Source organism: Lates calcarifer, linkage group LG19, assembly GCF_001640805.2.
Source record: "Lates calcarifer isolate ASB-BC8 linkage group LG19, TLL_Latcal_v3, whole genome shotgun sequence".
NCBI lineage: Eukaryota > Metazoa > Chordata > Actinopteri > Centropomidae > Lates > Lates calcarifer.
In genome coordinates, this window is record NC_066851.1 from 19,551,070 (window position 1) to 19,570,843 (window position 19,774).

A 19,774-nucleotide genomic window follows, 5' to 3' on the forward strand; every position below is an offset into this window, starting at 1 on the left:
TCAACTACGCAGGGATAATTTGAGTACAGAACAATAGATTCACGATAAACACAAATATATTGACATTGTTTCTGTTGCATTTAATCTGGTGTTGTCTGCAATGTCCTGCATAATTTTGCCCCATCAATCAGTATTAACAGCACATTGTGGAGTAGCTCAATATATTATTTCATTGCTACAATAAGCTAAAGCTAAATTACACAGCTCGCTGCTGTTGATAGGAACACGTAAAAGCTCAAACTGTCACTTGATTAAGTTTTATCATAAAAAGATTTCTCCTTAGCACCTCTTGTTGGGAATACGGTAGAAACATAGACTGTTATCACCTCTTTGACAGTGCATGATGGAGGAGAACCAATCAGAAAACAACAACAACTGAGAACACTTAACTTTTAAAATGTTATAAATGCTCAGCACTGCATCACAAGACTTATATGAGAAGTATACTACATTTGAAAATGAGGCTGTTGTGTGTTAAACAAGTGTTTGATTGAAAATAGATTAAAAAGAAAATCAGTAAAACAACCCATCATCTCCAACAGCTAGAACTGCACTCAGCAGTACTAACACAAGACCTGTGTTTATCTGCTTTTACTCATTATGTAGTGACCTTTAGTGGTGCTTCATCTGTCGCACTGTGGAGAGCAATATCTAACATGTACGCTGAGTGTGAACTGTGGAAGTGACAATGATGAACTTGAACTTGTATAAAGACTCCAGTGCTCCAGCTCTGGTGCTGAATACAGGAGCTGTGGCCAGCTTACTCTAAAGCCAGCTTATAAACAAACAGTCAGGTTTCCAACTGTAAACTTAATTACAAAGCCATTTCAACCAAATCCAGCCTAAGAACATTTAAAGATTACAACTGAGAGTCTGTAATCGGCTAACTGGTAATCAGCGTCATGGAGCAGAACAGAACCGGTGCTGAATTACTCTCAAATCATCTGTGATTAGAGACATTTGTTTCTTCTGATGGAAGACTGCATCCATGTCTGACAGAAAGGCTCCAACAGTACCATCTCCTGAGGCTACCCACACTCTCTGACCCAGTAAACTGACATTCATATCTGTCTCAGCAGGTTAACCAAAGATACAAATTACTAATTACACCATGTCTAATACTGCAATTAAGTACTAAATCTCCTTAAAAACAAAAAAGAAAGGAAAAAGTATGGATATGAGTAGGGAGTGAAACAGCGGGTCTCTGGGTTGAGAAGAAGTGAATGGAAAGTTGAGTTTAATGGGTCGTTGTGGCTTTGCATATTTTGGGTTGGGTAATTTGTGGTATCATTTGGGTGAGGAGGATAAACCTTTGTGAGGCCCAGTGGAATGCAGAACATGTAATTATGTTGAGACAGGAACAACATCTGCAGCCCTTGCCAAAATAACCTCAATTATGTCTGTTGAAACGCAGCATAATCTGAAATTACTCTGAGATGTCAAGACAGTGTTACGGTCAAATAATGACAGGACTGAACTTCTATTCAGGCTTTAGCAGTCAATAATCACTCAGTGCTATTTTAAGGCTCTCGTCTGCTTGACTAATCATTTCCTCAGGCAAGCTGAGCCTGTTGTTGTTTTGAGTTCTCACTACTGTTTTTGTAGCGTTTATTTATCTGAGGGAAGTTGACTGAGAATGGCAGCACTTTGAGCAACACCCTGCTACACGCTCATGGTTAAACAAATTCACCGTGTTTACATGCGCTTGAGCAACCTGGTTGTTGTCAGTTTTCCGTTGTTAGATTTCTTAAAACGTCAGCTAAAGAAAAACTTTCAGTGTAGTACAGGGGTTGTCTAAGTCACTGTGAATCTGTCCTCTGCAAATTGGCACCATTAAACATGTGCCAAATTAGCTATTAGAAGTTCCTCTTTGCACTGGACTCCGTAATGTACAGATAGTTATCACTGGATTGCTTCTATACTGAAGAGAACTTAAAAACACACTGATTCTCAGGGAAGTTCTGGAGCATCTTGTTTTCTATGATTTCCAGGCAGATTTACAGATGTTTATTCACAATGGACATTGGAGATAATTAAATCCTTTGGAAGTTAAGGCCTCAATTATACTCCCTTGCAGATGTGCACATGGACAGCCGTGGACACCGTGGACGTGCAGTTTTTCTTATTATATTTGTTGCAGGAGCGCATGTGCAGTTGGTGCCTCTGCAGCGTATTGGCTGCGCAGACACAACAAATTGGAGGGTGCATGAATTCATGTCACGCAGTGGACGCACGTATGCTCACGGATGCAGGACGTGTAACACTGGCTTAAGTCATACTGAATCTAAAAAAGCACAAAGGGTTGGACACTGTCACAGCCACTGCTGCAGCTCAAACTGCTGACTGTGATGATAACTCAACCATCTAACTCCTGCATGTCTCCTTTCACCTTCACTCCTTTTTGTGCGGCTCGGTTTGAAAACCTCAGGTATAACAGATGAAGAGCAACATAGTGAGATATTTTGCAGGAGAAATGGAATTCAGGATTTCTCTGTAGATGTAGATGCTGAATCAAGATTCTAAGATTCTAAGATTTTTATAAGCATGAATGTGCTTGAATAAGACTTTGGAAAGGAAACTTATTTCTGTGGCAGCAGTGTGGTCGGATGAAAGGAAAGATCCTCAGTCATAGTTGTGCATTTTTGCAACCAAAATATTTAACCCCAGAGTTTGACTAAAACTGAAACTAAAACTCAAACCAAAAAAATGTTTAAAAAAAATCCATTTTTCACAGCTGTATTTTAACACAACACTGACCAGCTGCATGTAAACAGATTTCAAAATCGTCTTATTGCAGTGTTGTGTTTATGCAATGTTACTCTCTGATTTTGTGCCATTACCCAAATTTTTCCAGTTACCCACTTTGTTGCGTGCATGTAAACATCCTTTCAGAGGTGGTAAACACACAACAAACTGTTCTGTCTGGTTTAAGGATTCAGACTAGTAACCCTCTGATCGCAAACCTGCCTCCCGTTGTCTTGTTGCAGGACGTGGAGGTGATATTCAGTAACATCCTGGACATCCACGAGCTGACGGTGAAGCTGCTTGGACTGATCGAAGACGCTGTGGAGATGACAGCCGATGGCAGTCCTCATCCGCTGGTGGGCAGCTGCTTTGAAGATCTGGCTGAGGTACGGAGCATTTCTGACTTCAGAAGCTTCAAACTCACCCGTTCCCAGACATCTGCTGCCAAATGTATCTCCACACTAATCTGAATATGATTTACTCGAATCACAGTGTGAATAAAATCCACAGAAGTTGTTTTGGTGTTAGTAACGATGAGAAATGTTTATAGGGAATCTAAACCGTTGTTCTGATATTAAATTAGTTACCTCACAATTCAAAACTCTTTGATTTCTGTCTTTGGTTTCCTTTTAAACCCAAACTAGCCGTGTAATCTTATTCCTTACTGACATTATACATGATTAATAACTAAAACATCTGCAATAAAAGTCATACTGTTAACGACTGTACTTTGTTTGCAGTGTTTAATAACAGAAAACCTTGTTCATAAACCCAGTCAGTGTAAATGTAAGAATCTATTAAAGGAGACCCTGTGTGCACCTGAGCATCATCACCTCAAGAGTATTGTGTGTTTATATTTGTCAATATTAACTCCTGAATTATGCTGTTTGTGTATAGGAGCAGGCGTTTGACCCCTACGAGACCCTGTCTCAGGATATCCTCAGCAGGGATTTCCACGAGCATTTCAACAACCTGATGGCACGACCGACCGTTGGCCTCTACTTCCAGGTAAGATGTTTGATCAGTGCTCATCATTTGATGCATTAGTTATTGAAGAACTGATAGAAAATGGGAACAAAAAGTGACGAAAAGAAATGGAAAGTTTCTGTTTTTACCATTTTTACCATATTAAGAATTGAAATGTTCAGAAATCCTGACTTTACTGACCAATGATCACAGGTAATTAACCATTCTTCTGTTAAATGAATGATGTTCACTTATCACAAATGGTTTGTAATATTTTGTATTAAACTCTGTGACTCAGTGTCTTGTTCCTTGGTAAGTTAAAATCAGTGACATTTAATTGCCAAAATTTATAGCTGTTATATCTCCCGCCCTGGTCTTTCCTGTCATTCTCTAATGTAAACTTTCTTATAAAGGAAAATGCCATAAAATCGAAAAAGCAAAAAAAAGAAAAGAGTGGTTTGTTTTTAAATGAAGGCGCACGTAGGTCATTTATGTGTTTACACCAAGCGCACAGTCTTTGAATATTTGTTCCTGTTTTTCTTTGAAGTTAACCTGGATGCCTGGTGGAATTCCTCCCAATATCGTTTGAGGGCATGTCATGACATATTCGGCGTCCTGTGTACAGTTTATTCGCTGCTGCCGCATTGTTTTATTTGGACATTCCTCACAAGAATAGCATTGAATTATGCTCGGTGGGGTGCAGTTTGGCAGCCTTTGAAGATGAAATATTTGCTGGTGTTTTCTCAGGCCAACGACCAGCGAGTCTGACTGTTCACATGGAGCAACATCAGAGCTCCAAACTCACAACAGTTTTTACAATATGAGGCTATTTTCTTCTCTCCTTTTCAAGGTTTTGAACACCAAAGTCCTATTTTGTTAAGTGGATACTAAAGATATTTATAATCCTACTCCATTAGTGTGGTGATAAAGCAGCCTGTCAGTACTGTACCTGAGGTTGAGGCCTCAGTATTTACCCCCAAACCACCCGTCTACAGTTAGATCAGCACTGCTTGCACTGTCCTCTAATTACCCACACCCAGTGTTTATTTTCATATACTCATTGTAAGAGAGTGGAGGAAAGTGCACAGAAGTTAAAAATAACACCATATTTTTGCACTGCATTGATAGCACAAAGGCATTCTTTAAAAGCAAAGATTTTTCCCCAGCAACATATGACCTATAATAGACAAAGATGTCTGTAATTGGCTCAACAAGTCACTCTTTTGGATTTTTTGTCATATAAAGTGAGATGGCCAACATGATCTTCACATGATCTTCCTCGGCAGATGAGGTTTGCACAGTTGTCATGGAATGAAAAATGTCCATTTTTCCCTGAGCAGTGTGAGGACATCTTGCACATTTTGGCTTAAAAGTGGAGACTGACTTAATTTATTGTCAACTTTTCAGATAGCACGGATAAGAAGTCCTTAAAGTGCCCAGAAAAAATGGAAAATTTGTGATAAATCTGAAACATTTTGACTGGATGATAAGATAAAACACCACAAAAGAGAAGTCAGTGAGGAAAACAGCTGGTTCAGTGTAAAACAAAGCAGTTAAAACAGACAAATGAAACAGTGATACTTTATATTAACCCGAAGGTTATGCTAATAACTTTGTGGTTTATGTAGGAAATCTAGATTCTGGATGGACCTGGTAAAAAAAGAAAACAGTGGTTTTTACTATGCTGCTTTGCAGAATTCATTTAGCTCAGCTATTGTACCACCGGTGTGTATGTGTGTGCTTTGATCATCAGCCGTCCCAGGGGCAGATGCTGTAATGGTTCAGCCTCCCCTCTTAAACTGCCCACCCCCACCTCACAAACACCTTCCACCCCTTTTATCAAACTGCTCCTGTCCCGTTTCTGCACCGTGGGCCGATCTTATTTTAGAATCTCTTATTTTGTGTTTCCTCTGAGCGTTCGTCCCCTCAATCTCTCCACCGTCTTTGAACAACATGAAGCATTACACGGACTCTTTATTTTTATTCTGCTGCGATGGGGATTGAACCCCGTGGCAGTGGCATCATTAGTGCCTCTGCTCTACCTTCAGCTTTTGTCTTGTTGCATGTGCTTCATCTTTCTCACTCCATCCTTCTTGACTTTCTCCCTCCCTCCCTCTCTGTCAGATAGATGTGTCTCTCGAGCACTCAGCCCCTGCACTCTGCAGCGTCTGGTATTGTGGGTAAATTACATCGCCTTTTAAAAATAGAACAGGCAGCCACACTGCAGGCCATTTTTCTCCTGGGGAGGAGGAGGAGGAGGAGAAAGAGGAGAGGTGGTGGAGGTGGTGGGGGGGGGGTGAGGTGAATGGCCCAAGACGCATTTCATGTTGAAAATAAGCTCTGGATTAAGACGGCAAAAGACTGCAACATGGGTTCAAGCAGCCCTGTACCTCTGGGAAATGGGAACACATTGTTCTCATAGTCATTCTGTACCTTACTCTTACCGCACTGTGTGTTTATATTTAGACTGCTACCACAGTGATGTGTGCTCCTGTAGACACTCATGATGAAAGAAAAAAGAATATCTGTGTTTCTACAACTTATCCAATCACAATATCAACTTTATTTCCAGTTTACCTGCTCAGATCAGATGTTTACGTCACCCGTCACGTTGAAATGCTGTACGATGATGTAGTTTTAAATAGAGTTAATATATATTTACAGTAATTTTTAACCTAAACAAACCAACATAGACAACATTTGTGTGCACAAGACTGGAAATAATGTACCCAAAATAAAAAAGTGTATTGTTCTTCAACCTTTTTGTTTACAGTCATAACTCCGGTCTCCTTTCAAATGTATTATTATAATTATTTTTTTGGATATGATGACATGCAGCTCCTGAAATGCTGTGCACAGGCAGAATCAGGAGACTTTGAGCTTTCAAACAAATTACAACTTCAAGCTTGTGTGAGGATTGAATCCAGTACAGAACAAGACACAACTGAAGTGGCACCAAGGCCAAAGTGTTCCAGAGGGGGGGACAGTGTGTTTTAAAAACTAAATTCAATCCTCTTAAATTCATAGTAAAAGCCAAATCACGATCACAATTATGCACGTATACAACTGGCAGGATGCTGACATATCAATAACATGATCTAAACTTAGGTCATTGTCCATCAGTTGTGCGTCAGGCGGGCGATGCTTTCTTCTCCATGCACACAGACCCTCGTGTGCTCTCCTCCCCTCCCCTCGCAGACAGTGTGGCCGCTGCTGTGGAGTCTGAGTACTAGCGTATTGATTCTGAATCGTCTATCAGGGGAACAGGAGATTTAAATGGATACTATGACGGCCCCTTCTCCGGTTACCCTGCAGCCTCACTCGGTCAGCCACCCCTCCCTCCCCTTCATCACCCGTCACCCGTGTAGCCTCTTGCCTGATCTAATTCAGGCCAGTTTACAAACTGAAACACATGCGTTTTGATTTTCCATGTCTTCACAGCTCTCTTCTTACAACCATATGTGCTATATATTTTAGTGAGGAATTCCCCCTTTTTTCTGCTCTGAATTGTTGTACTTTTGTGGTTATTTTGCAATCTGGGACATGTTGTGCCTGTCAGTTGTGATCACATTTTACTCACTGGCTTTGAAGACGTGAATATAACTAGATACGTCTTTATAATAGCTTCTGCTGAGGCAGAAAAACACAGGCATCAGACGGGTTTAAACACATCCAGTCATCTAAACCATTTATTTGGAAGTGAAAATGAAAGTTAAAGCTAAAATTTCTTGAGAAGATGTTTGTGAATTGGTATGTTTGTGTCTTGTGTGAGAACAGACACATGTTTGACCTTTTTTGGACTTAAAAAAGCATCTTTTTTTAATAAAACAAAATTCTGGCTCTAAGTTTTTTAGTAAGCAGGAAATGGAAATGTGTGAGTGGGGAATTTTTCTTCAAACACACGCTGGTTGGTTCAAATGTGTTTCATAATTTCGTCACACTGATGCATCACTAACGGGTCTGATTTGTCTTTATGTCTCCAGTCAGTTGCAGAAGGCTTCAAAGAAGCAGTTCAGTACGTCCTTCCCCAGCTGATGATGGTCCCAGTATACCACTGTATGCACTACTTTGAGCTTTTACAGGTACAGTTTCCGTTCTTTTTATTTCGCTGATCACATCCGTGGTTATTGGTTAATGATAAATGTACTGTACAGACATGTTTTGTTGCATCATCTTGCCAGAGTCAAAATGCTGGTTAGAGAAACCTTTGCCATTATGGCTCTAGGAACAAATAATGTGTCCTATTTGATGCTTGGTTAACTATTAGCCACATCATATGTCTCTGAATGTCTTTTAAATACAACTACAATTAATTTAACTTCTAGTTACATAAAGTTTAGACTGAAGCTCTTTGTTTCCATATTTCTTGTTGCGACCGGAGCTTTGAACACTGAGGCAAATCTACGGACCTTCAACACAGCAGACATGATGACTTGCTAATAACAATAATGATGGCTCTGTTCTTTCATTACCCTGGAATAGAGTGATGCAGGGTCATGTATTGTTGTAGGCCAACCCAAAAGTTAGCATCAACCTGGATCCCTCCAGAAAAAGCCAACGACATTTTTCCATTGGTTGCAGAAAATAAGCTCAGTGACTAAAAAAAGTTTGTGATAATTACACGTTTTGTTCAGCAAGATAATCTAAATCCAAATACAATCACCAGAGGTAAAAAGCTAATGTTCGGCTGTAAACCAACTACACCACAGTCACATGACGTCAACGTCTCCACCACTAAGCTTCCAACTGGTCATTTCATTTAGCTCTGAGCTCTTCTACAAAAGCCTTTCTTCTTACAAAGTTAGTGATAGTTTGAAAGAGCGTGAGTAGAAACATGAGGCTGTAAAGGTGGACTGGTGACTAGATTGGTTTTCATGTTAACGTCCCCGAACAACCTCTGTAGTCTCATTTACACACTCGTTAGCAACCACTGCCATGAAAGCTTTAAAAAATCGTAAGTGTGGTATTTTCTGAGGTATTTTATGTCATAGAATAAAATGAAAATGTCTTGAGCTTGTGTTAAAACCACAGACCTTATTTCAGACATTTAACCAAAAACCCATTGACTTTTGGGATGAGGGAACCGGTAGCTTCCGGGGCTCATTTAATCACACCTGTGCTGTTCATGCTGCTGTGAAACACGTGTATAGATTTCTGTGTTATGTGGTGTACTGTAGCAACATGTCTGATGTGTGTGTTTCCTGTTTTTCCTTTTATAGCAACTTCAGGAGCGCAGTGAAGACCAAGATGACAGAGAATGTCTGAAACAGGCGATCACAGCGCTGCTCAACCTTCAGTGTAGCGTGGAGCGTATCTATGCCAAGCACCAGCCTCGCCGTAAACCTGGGTACGTCAATCAATTAATTTAGTCAATCTGTAGTCATCAGGTGAGGTTTACAGTCCAGTTGCAGTTGCACATTCTTGTGCAGTGGTGATATTTCAGTGGGTTAATGTTTGATTTACACACTGAGCTCCTGAGTTTTCTGACTTCACACTTCCTCCCTCACAGTGAGCCCATGTACCGCCTGTACAGCAGGCAGGTCCGTAGCAAACAACTCGCCATCAAACGCATGAACGAGATCCAGAAAAGCATCGACGGCTGGGAGGGGAAAGACATCGGCCAGTGCTGCAGCGAGTTCATCCTGGAGGGGCCACTTTTACGAGCGGGCGCCAAGCACGAGAGACACAACTTCCTGTTTGACGGCCTGATGATCAGCTGCAAAGCCAATCAGAGCTCACGGCTCCCGGGGTCAGGCAGCGGGGCGGAGTACCGCCTGAAGGAGAAGTTCGTGCTGAGGAAGATCCGCATCGTGGATCGCGAGGACTCGCCGGAGCTGCGGCACGCCTTTGAACTGACAGGCAAGGATGAAAACTGTGCGGTTTTCTGTGCACGGACAGCAGAGGAGAAGGCGGCGTGGATGGCGGCGCTGGTGACTCTGCAGTACCGCTCCACGTTGGATCGCATGTTGGACACGGTGCTGCAGCACGAGGAGCAGGCACATCCTCTAAGACTGCCCTCCCCGGAGGTTTACCGCTTCGCTGTGCAGGACTCTGAGGAGAATATAGTGTTTGAGGACAAAGTGCAGAGCAAAACAGGCATCCCCATCATTAAGGCCGGCACAGTGGTCAAGCTCATAGAGAGGCTCACCTACCACATGTATGCTGGTAAGCTGCTGTAATTTATTTTGCGAAGACATGTCATGATGTTAATTGTCTGTATTATCTTATCTAATCTTTGTCATCTGTTTGTAGATCCTAACTTTGTCCGCACGTTTCTTACCACGTACCGATCATTCTGCAAACCACAGGAGCTTCTCACCCTGCTGATAGACAGGTACGGTTTAGCCAGAGCACCTGTCCTCACCCCTCACCAGGGTTTTTTTTTTTTTTTTTGCAGTAGTTGTTTAATGTGCCCATGTCTGATCCATTTCCCAGACAAATATTTATCAGTGACACATTTTTGTGGCTGCCTTGACATCTTGAAATATCACGTCTGATTGTTACTTTTCTCAGGATTGAGATCCCTGAGCCAGAACCAACAGAGGAGGACCGACAGGCTCTCTGGAACGGCGATCAGCCGATGGCGGCCGAGCTCCAGAGGTTCCGGAAGGAATATGTGCAGCCGGTCCAACTCAGGTACGACAGCTGTCCAATCAGAGCTGATACTGTCTCAGCTGATTGCTCCTGTATGAGTCTCTAAAGACAAAGCACTGATTTTTTTGTTCTTTTTGATCATTTTAAAGTTTCAGTGTCAGTGAAAAAGTAAATTGTGAAGTAACACAACATAAAAAGGCACCACAAGTTAAAAAGCTTTTAAAAATTGAGGCATGAGATGAGCTGATTTATTGCTCAGCAGACCCTTAATTCAAAATGATCAACCTAAATTGCAGCGATAAATAATTGGCTGATGTCTTTGAGAATTAAAGTCAGACTTTTACCCTATTATTCAGCAGAAATTAGGCTTTTTGTTGCCAATATTTGGGCGGCCCCAGCTCCTTTGAGATGTCTCTAAACTGCAGAGTCTTGTTCTAACATCTTTGACTGCCCTTATTTCCTAACAAGGGCTTAAAAAAATGCCACAAAGATTTCGTGTCTGTTTGTCTTGTGTTGTTGTTTGGCTCTTTTACACTCTCCTGTTAAGGCCTGAATGTTCTCACTGAGCCACAGAATTACTTTTCTATTACACTTTGTATCCTTATAAGGAGCAACAGAGTTGGGTATAGTCTCTTAAGTACCATTAGAAAACTGAGAGCCTCTCAGTATCAGACTGCAGTGCTGCTGGAGTGGAGGGCAGCTGCAGTAAACTGTAGTCACAGAAACAGTTAAAACACAAGTAGGTATGTAGTTTGTTTCTCATTGAAAAATACAGTATGTCCTCTGAATTTATGGACTTTTTAAACTTTAAAAGTCATTGGTGAACGCACAGTGACAGATTGAGATAAAGACGTTCAGAGTGTCTGCGTTAGGTGACAAACCTACATTAAAAACACCAGTGTTTGATCATAGATTGGGACTAAATTTAAGGGAACTTGTCGCACAGTTTGGGTGGTCTGTTGTTAAGTAAACACTGTGATGTGATCCAGTTGTTTATTTTAAAACCAGGACACTGACAGTGAGTGAAAATACCTCTTCAAGCATGACTTTTGCCCTTTTAAAGCACAAAATGTCTCTGCTGTTTCTATTTTTAAGTTTCCACTCTTTAAAAATGTTAACTGACCAGGGTAAGGAATACACACTGGCCACCAGCCAGAAACTGTTTGACTCTGTTTTTTTACCAGCGTCTTTGTCATTGGATCCTCTGTTCCTGTCTGCCTCTTCACTATCAGCTGTCCGATAAGGACAAAAATGCCAAAAAAACATTCTGATTAAGAAAAATGTGGGTGGTAAAACAGTTAACGTCTCACCACTTGAGGGGGTGAACATGTTTGTTTCCTGTTTTGTTACTGGTGAAATGCTCATAAATGGAAAAAATATTTCCAGTATGCACAGATATGAGTTTTCTCACAGATATTTGCAGTTCATAGGATGATACAATACAACATGTCTTTGCCTCGCAGGGTTCTCAATGTTTTCCGTCAGTGGGTCGAACATCATTTCTACGACTTTGAGAACGATCCAGAATTGAGAAGTCGATTAGAGGAATACATCACCAGCAAAATTCAACTGAGAGGTCGGTCCCAGATACAGGATCTACTGTACCACTCCTGCTATAAACAGTTGGACAGATCCCTTGTTAATTCAGGACAAATTAAGATAAAAGGTCTGGATTTGAGCTTTTGAGCTCTTGAAAATGGAGCGACTAAAAAAAAAATAGATGTAGTGTTTCAGATATTTCAGATATTTATTCCAGTGTAACAAAGCTAAAAAGACTGATTCATAATGGATTTTCTTGCATCACCAAATTTGTGAAACTCTAGAAAGTCAAGTTTTGATTTACAGTATGTTTCTTTTTCAGGCAAATCAATGAGAAAGTGGGTGGAGTCCATCAATAAGATCATCAGGAGGAAGATGCAGACGCAGTCGAACGGCATTAGTCACAACATCACCTTCGAGAGCTCGCCTCCTCCCATCGAGTGGCACATCTGCAGAGCAGGACAGGTGGACTCATTCGACCTCATGACCCTTCACCCCATAGAGATCGCCCGCCAGCTGACTCTCCTGGAGTCTGAGCTCTACAGGTGAGTGCTGGAGTTTACATATTCAGGTTGAGATCAGATTGTTCTTATTCCTGTGCCTGTCTAAGAAATGAAACTCCTGCTTCGTCCACAGAGCGGTCCGGCCGTCCGAGCTGGTCGGCAGCGTCTGGACCAAAGAGGACAAAGAGAAGAACTCACCAAACTTGCTCCGCATGATCCGTCACACCACCAATCTCACACTGTGGTTCGAGAAGTGAGTCTGAGGATTCAAATATTTCATTCACAAGAAGAGCCAACATTGGTTTTAGCGTCCTGGCTGGAGAAAACAAATCTGTAACCGTGTGTGTGTCGTTCTCAGGTGTATTGTGGAGACGATGAACCTGGAGGAGAGGGTGGCAGTGTTATCGCGGGTCATAGAGATTCTGCAGGTTTTCCAGGAGCTCAACAACTTTAACGGCGTGCTGGAGGTGGTCAGCGCCATCAACTCGGTCCCAGTCTACAGGCTCGACCACACCTTTGAGGTGAGTCAGGCTATAACAGCAGTTAGATGAAAATTGACAGTTAAATACTGTGTTTTCACCAGAAAGAATCAGGTAGTTTATTCCATTCATTGTTGAAACTATGGAGGCAAAACACCCAAAAAATAAAGAAGAAACAAAAACCTCAGAGCCAGAGTGTCATGTGAAGCTGAAGCTGTTCATTGTAAACCAGAGAATAAGATTAAATGGACAAAAAATGGAGACAACTTGCAAAAAAATCTGTTGTAGCAACACAGCAGAGTCCTGTTTTAGCCCAAAACAAAAGGTTTTACTCACCACACTGGCAAACCAGCTCAGGTTTCACAAGTCTGACCCGTGGTTCAAACTTAGGCTCAGCGTCGTAATAATTTTTGGATTATAACATGCTAATGTTAGCATGTAGACAGTCTCACACAGTTAGCATACTTCGCCTGAGCCTAAGTTAAGCACAGTTTGCACTGATGAAACTAAGTCAGACAACACAAGCTCTGTCTGAAATGTCCTAAACTAGGCACCGTACAGAGCACACTGACAGTGTTTCTTTACATTGTTGGCATTAATCTGATTTTACAGGGTATTTTGTCATGAATAAAAATGTTGCACAAGTCAAACTTTTCACCTGTTCACCTGGTAGGTGAAACCTTAGGTGGTAGTTCACCTTGAAAGTCTGAAGAAGTTCCAGTATTTGTTCACATTCAACTTGAGATCAAAGTGTTGCCAACTGAAAGGTTTTACACAAGAAGCAAAAACAGTTTAAATATGCAAACCCAGACTCTGATATGATTCAAAATATGATTCTGCCAGCTTGTGTTTCCTGGTCAGCCGCTGAGCCTGGCTGAGAAATTCACTGGCACAACAGTTATGTTTTGAGAAACCTCTGCTGTTTGTCACGTTGACAGGCAGTTTGGCTCTGTCAAGCCTTCAAACTAAAGCTGAACCTAATTAATGGGACTTTCTTTCCCTCCTCTGCCCACAGGCAATACCAGAGCGGAAAAAGAAAATCCTGGAAGAAGCTGTGGAGCTGAGCCAAGACCATTTTAAGAAATATTTGGCGAAACTCAAGTCAATAAACCCACCCTGCGTGCCTTTCTTTGGTAAGTCATCTACAGTGTTATGACAGTTGCATTACAACAAACATTTTGAGCAACTGTTCTTCTCTTAACCACTGTCAAATTCTCCTCGACCCTCAGGTATCTATCTAACCAACATCCTGAAGACAGAGGAAGGCAACCCGGACTTCCTCAAACGTCACGGCAAGGAGCTGATCAACTTCAGCAAGAGGAGGAAAGTGGCTGAAATCACAGGAGAGATCCAGCAGTATCAGAACCAGCCGTACTGCCTGAAGGTGGAGCACGACATCAGGGTGAGAGCTCACTCACAGTAATGGTCTCTGGTGTCTTCTTACGCAGATCCTGAACTCAGACTTTGTCTTTTTTTGTTGCACAGAGGTTCTTTGAGAACCTGAACCCGATGGGCAACAGGAGCGAGAAGGAGTTTTCCGACTACCTGTTCAAAATGTCTATGGATATTGAGCCACGGAACTGCAGGCAGGCTCCCCGATTTGTAAGTGTTGGTGCAGTTTCAGTTTCAACTCTTTTGTCTTGTTTTAGTCCCGAACACACATTTACTGCTGGTTAGAGTGAAAAACATGATTTAGATCCTCAGCGATAATTGAAAACCAACCATGGTGGACAGTTTTTGTTTCTGTGATGAATTTGGCCGCAGTAATAGCTCAAATGAGGAATGAGCCTGAAAGATGGACTCAACGGTTTTGCTTGGCAGCCGCTCCAAAAGCTTCCAAAGAGCAGCTGTTTAAGTATTAAGGCCTCAGTTCCTTTAGGTAAACTATACTGACTCAAGTTATGCTGGTAAAATTGATGTTTTCAGTCATTTAAAGAGTGAGTTCATGTCCAAAAAACATATTTTCCTCCCTTACCTCTGCTCTTATCTAGACATGCAGATAGTCATGGCTTTATTTCCCCTTAGATTTCTGCTGCCACCTCAATAAAATGGAGGTAAAATTTGAGATATTTGGTGCTTTAAATATCAAAAACTTGAGCAACAATGTCCCTGTTACTCTGAATAATCCACAGATCCACAGTTTCTTTGGTTAAAAGTAGTTCTTTCTCAGATAAAGACAAGATTGGGTTCTAATGGTGAAAGCTGTTCTCACTGACTTTCTGTTTTTTCTCCTGCAGCCCAGGAAGACCATGTACACTCTGAAATCCCCAGGGATCCGGCCTGTGCGAACGTCTACCTCTGGCCCCCTGAGGAGCCACCCCGTCCCCCTGGAGAGGGAGCCCCCACACAAGATCACCTTCCGGAGTATCGCAGAGACCGAGCCGGAGGCTGCCGGCGTCGGCCTCAGTGCCCACCTCCCCGAACACGCCGACCCCTCCGCAGTCGGCCTCCTCCGACCTCAGCTCAGTCTTCATGGAGCACGACCTCAGCAGCTCGTACGGCGGTGAGTTCAGAAATCCCATCATCCCTCAGTCTCTGGATTATCAGGGAGAGTTTTTACACAAGTATCCAAGACAGAGAAATCTTTAAGACCTATTCACAAGCCACTGATGTTAATCTTTTACTGGACAATCAACACTAAGCTGTTGTGTTTGTCTCAGAAAGAAAAATTAAATCTTCTCTTATTTGAATTTACAGGTAGTAACTCCATATTTGCTCCTGTTCTTCTGCCGCCTTCAAGTGAGTTTGTTTCCCTATTTTCCTGCTGTTCTTTGCCAGTATTGTGAGAAATCATGCTTAAAGTAATCTGTTAAATGCCGGCTTTGAATGTTGAGCAGGGCGTGTTTTTTTTTTTTTTTTTCCTCAGTAAATGTCTTTTCTGTTTTCCCAGAGTTCCAGTCGGTGTCTTGTGGCAGCCTCCCCCAGCTCGGAGAGGAGCTGCTCAAGCCGCCACCTCTACCACCGCGAAGGAAAGATGCAATGTCTGAAGCCAAAGTAAGAGCAGCACTTACCTCGAGAAGATTTATTTATTTGTTTTTAACATTTAAAAGAATAACACTAATTGACCCAAAGGGGACGTAATGATTAAAAATATGTGGCTGTTAAATAAATCCTGCCCAGACATCACTCCTACAGATGAATGATGGTATGAGTGCATCCACCAAGACTGTAGATTTGATTTGTGACTGGTTCTGGTTCACGTCTGCCAGTTGGGTCCAGTTCAACACATTTTTTTAAAGCACAATCATTTTTAGAGTCTTAAGAAAGTACAGTCATGGGGTAATTTACCAAAAAAAGCAAAGATTATAGAGACGTTTAATAAATTAAAAGTAACCTTGCGTGGCATGAATATGTTTTCTCTGCTTTCGTCTTCTGTTAATCATTTCTAGACCGCTAAGATTTATCTTCATGAGGCTCCCAGCCCTCATGTTGGGATCCACTGCTCTTCACTGTATCGTAAACTCTGCATGTGATGTGTTCAGTGACACTGAATCTTATTTTCCAGCTGAGCTCCATGTCCGACAACCCTCCAGCCATTCCTCCCCGGCTGCCCCCTCCTCTCCCCAGGAACCAGCCTCGCCCGCCGGTCTACAATGGCCCCCCCATCGATGGCCCCCTGCCCAGCCCGCCCCCTCCGCCGCCCCGCGACCCCCTGCCTGACACGCCTCCACCGGTGCCCCAACGGCCTCCGGAGATCTTCATCAACTACCCTCCACTGCAGCCTTCCCCCGTGGGCCGATACCACTGGGACTTCGGCAGCTCCCCGAGCTCCCCCAACACCCCACCCAGCACGCCGTCGCCTCGCGTCCCCAGGCGGAGCTGTCCGCTCAGCGCCAGCCAGAACAGCCTCTGCCCTCTCCCCATTCCCATCACCGCTCCGCCTGTCCCGCCTCGCCACAACTCCAGCCCGCAACTCCCCAAACTCCCGCCAAAGACATACAAAAGGGAGCTGCTGCAGCCGCCACTACAAGGCCTCTCATTGGTGGAGAACACCGACAGCAGCCAGTGAGTCACCACGCCAAGAGGGTGAAATGCAAACTTCAGACTGTCTCCTGCAAACTACGACACAGTGGACTCAAAGCTACTGATCAGAAAGAAAAACACTGCTCCACGTACTCTTTAAAACTCCACCCGCCGCCGCCCTCCACACCAACCAGTCGCACCCCCGCTGTGCCTCTCAGGGGATCAGTAGCTCCCCCTTCATCACAAACCCTCTGTGCCAATGAGAAACCCACACCGGTGTGCCAGCTAATACACAACAACAACAAGGAGTTGAGTGTTTGTGTCTTGTTTGTTCTGCGCGGAGCGAGAATGTTTGTTCCCGATAAAAGTTCTCACCCCCCCCCAACACACACACACTTAACTTTACCCCACGTCTCGCTCCTCCATCACCAGGGTGGGGTGAATGTTGGAGTGGGGGTGGGGGGGTGGGGGCTTTGGGACTTTGTAGCCTTAACTGTCATGCTTTGTTTCTTTGGGCATTGACATCACCTGGAGTCCTGCTGCAGCTCACGGATTTTTACGACCTCCCTCCTCCTCCACGATCAACGCAGACGTAGCTCTTTCACAGTGGGTGTGTGAGCAGCAGACATTTCCACTGACTTGTGTTTCCTACTAACTGAAAACAAACAGTTGCCAAAGTCTTATTTTATGCAGGGGGATAAGGGATTTTCTTTCTTTCTTTCTTTCTTTTTTCTTTTAACAAATGTGACATTAAAAGAAACACAAACAGGAGGCGACACTGAAATCCCCCCTCCCCACCCCACCACCACCTCGTATCTCAACTGTACACTGTGACTGTAAAGACGAGAGTCAAACTGATTGTTTTTTTTTGTTTGTTTGTTTTCTTTTTCGTCTGAAGACAGGCCTCTCCGCAGCCACAAAACGTTGCCTTTTAAAAAAGAAATCCAAACAGTGGTGACCTCTGACCCCAGGCTCCAGTCCTCTCAGCCCCCCTACCCCACTCCCGAGAATAAAAACGAGAGCCAAGAACACTCCATTTGCACATCAAGCTTTGGGCAAAGTCAGCAGGTTTTGTTTTTTTTTTTTTGGGTTGACTAGAAAAAACAAAATCCCTCTGCGGCGGTGTGTGTCTGTGTGTGTGTGTTTCTGCCACGATATCAAACAACACCGATCCAGGACGAAGAGAGACTCTTCGAAAGCTGATGTCTTAACCGACCCCCCCCACCACTACCACCACCACCACCACCCCACCTCCTCCTTATAGACGTGTGCTGCTGTCTGACACTGTGCTCTTCTTCTCCAAAAGCCCTCATGACCAACTTCTTCTTCATTGGTATTCAAACTCAGCACTGGAAGCTCGTTCACCTTCCCACCAAAGCTGGATCAGCTCCCCCTAGTGGCTGCTCCAAATACCTTAAAAAAAGAGGAACTTTTTAACCCAACTTCTTCTTCTTTATCTCCTCCCTCCTTTTTTCTGCTTGAAACATTTTTTGTTTCACTTTGGAAAGACTGAAATAATCCATGCATCATGCTCAGATGTGCCTTTTATTTTGTTTTCTACTTTACAGAAATAAGCAAATGGTGTCTAAAATGCTAAAAAATAAAGTTGCCTATGTAATGTTTAGAACAAAGCTATACACTATGAAATTGTACATGTTTGTGGATACTGTGTATATATAACATGTATACACTAACTAAATAATTTGTATAAAGTGGCAAGTTTTCCCCCCCTTGTTGTATTGTACCCTCATCCGCATCTGTTCAGTCGAATATCGCCTAATAATCCAATGCTGCTACAGTCGGATAAAAAACAAAAACAAACTAAAAACTAAAAAAAAACAAAAACAAAACAAGAAAAAAAAAACAGGTCACTGTCACTAACTTACTTACAGACAATCTCCAGTTGAAACACTGGGAGTATTAACTGAGGAAAGCCATTTTTTCTTCCCCCTGCCCCTTTAGCTGTTTTAAAGCAATGAGAAAAAAATATACAGTTCAATATGCCAAGCACTTACTTAGACGTGTGCTTCACTTTGTACATCCTACTAATTGCCTTTTCTCCTTTTCAAAGACTTTTTAATGCTAACACTCATTAAACAGAGGTTGGAATTGTATTAAAGTTGCAGCTGAATATATAAAGACGTATATTCAGCTGCACGTATTTGAGCATAGTGAAGAATTGGACTTTTTTTTTCTCTGAGAAACACACTTTGTGCACTTTAGGCTGTACTGTTGACGAGCCACAGTTGTTCTAGGTCACGTTTGTAAAATGCAGTGGTCCTATGCAGCTGTTAAACTCACTTTCTACGCGGATCAGGGCAGAAAAACACGAGTCTACCATCTCACTTTGATCCCCTCCGATGTTTGTAACAGACGCAGAAGAAGAAAAAAAAAACACCTGAGGATGTCTGATGATGACCACAAGCTGGATCTCAGCAGATTTTTTTTTTAAAGATACTTCTCGTGTCCTTTTTTTTCTCTCCTCGCTCTGCTCAGAGCCGGCCTCCTGATCTAAGGGGAGTTTCTGGAGGATTTTTTTTGAGGGACAGCTGAAGTCACGTCACTTCACTGTCTTCGCTCATGTTCTGTCCATTTCCCAAATTTCCCAAGTCAGTATTGTTGGGGTAAATTTTGCCAAGTTTTTGTTTTTTAAGACCCCTCCACCCCGACCCCACCACAGCCCCAACAGATTAACAGATTGGTTTTTCTTCCGGTGGCACTGTAACAGCTTGATCCAGCAGTCGGTTTATTTGATGGTATGTGGCCTTTTAACTGCTTTGTATTAATGGTCTTGATGAGATTAATAAATCACCCAGTCTTATTTTGTACTGAACTACTCATTTCTCTTGTTGTTTTTTCTGTTAATGTAAATCCAGCTTTTTAAACTGTTGGAAGTTAAGATGAAAACGATTTAAAGGAATAGTTTGACATTACTGGAAATACAGTGTCAATATTTGCTCTCTGGTGGAAAGTTGGATGATATGA

The 19,774-nt window shown here is 42.6% G+C and overlaps 1 protein-coding gene across 1 annotated transcript in view; it reads left to right on the plus strand.

Annotated features, from left to right (window-relative positions):
• The window catches only part of sos2 (son of sevenless homolog 2 (Drosophila)), a 36,419-nt gene extending 16,797 nt beyond the window's left edge, over nucleotides 1–19,622 (plus strand). The window contains 19 exon segments of the mRNA XM_018681667.2: nucleotides 2,988–3,131; nucleotides 3,643–3,753; nucleotides 7,695–7,793; nucleotides 8,931–9,058; nucleotides 9,221–9,876; nucleotides 9,964–10,045; nucleotides 10,225–10,347; nucleotides 11,769–11,881; nucleotides 12,167–12,389; nucleotides 12,481–12,600; nucleotides 12,706–12,868; nucleotides 13,842–13,959; nucleotides 14,056–14,228; nucleotides 14,312–14,428; nucleotides 15,064–15,213; nucleotides 15,215–15,329; nucleotides 15,524–15,565; nucleotides 15,717–15,820; nucleotides 16,332–19,622. Of these exon segments, the coding sequence (XP_018537183.1) occupies nucleotides 2,988–3,131; nucleotides 3,643–3,753; nucleotides 7,695–7,793; nucleotides 8,931–9,058; nucleotides 9,221–9,876; nucleotides 9,964–10,045; nucleotides 10,225–10,347; nucleotides 11,769–11,881; nucleotides 12,167–12,389; nucleotides 12,481–12,600; nucleotides 12,706–12,868; nucleotides 13,842–13,959; nucleotides 14,056–14,228; nucleotides 14,312–14,428; nucleotides 15,064–15,213; nucleotides 15,215–15,329; nucleotides 15,524–15,565; nucleotides 15,717–15,820; nucleotides 16,332–16,835 (3,285 nt within the window). The 3' untranslated portion in view covers nucleotides 16,836–19,622.
• Nucleotides 19,623–19,774: the final 152 nt, after the last annotated feature.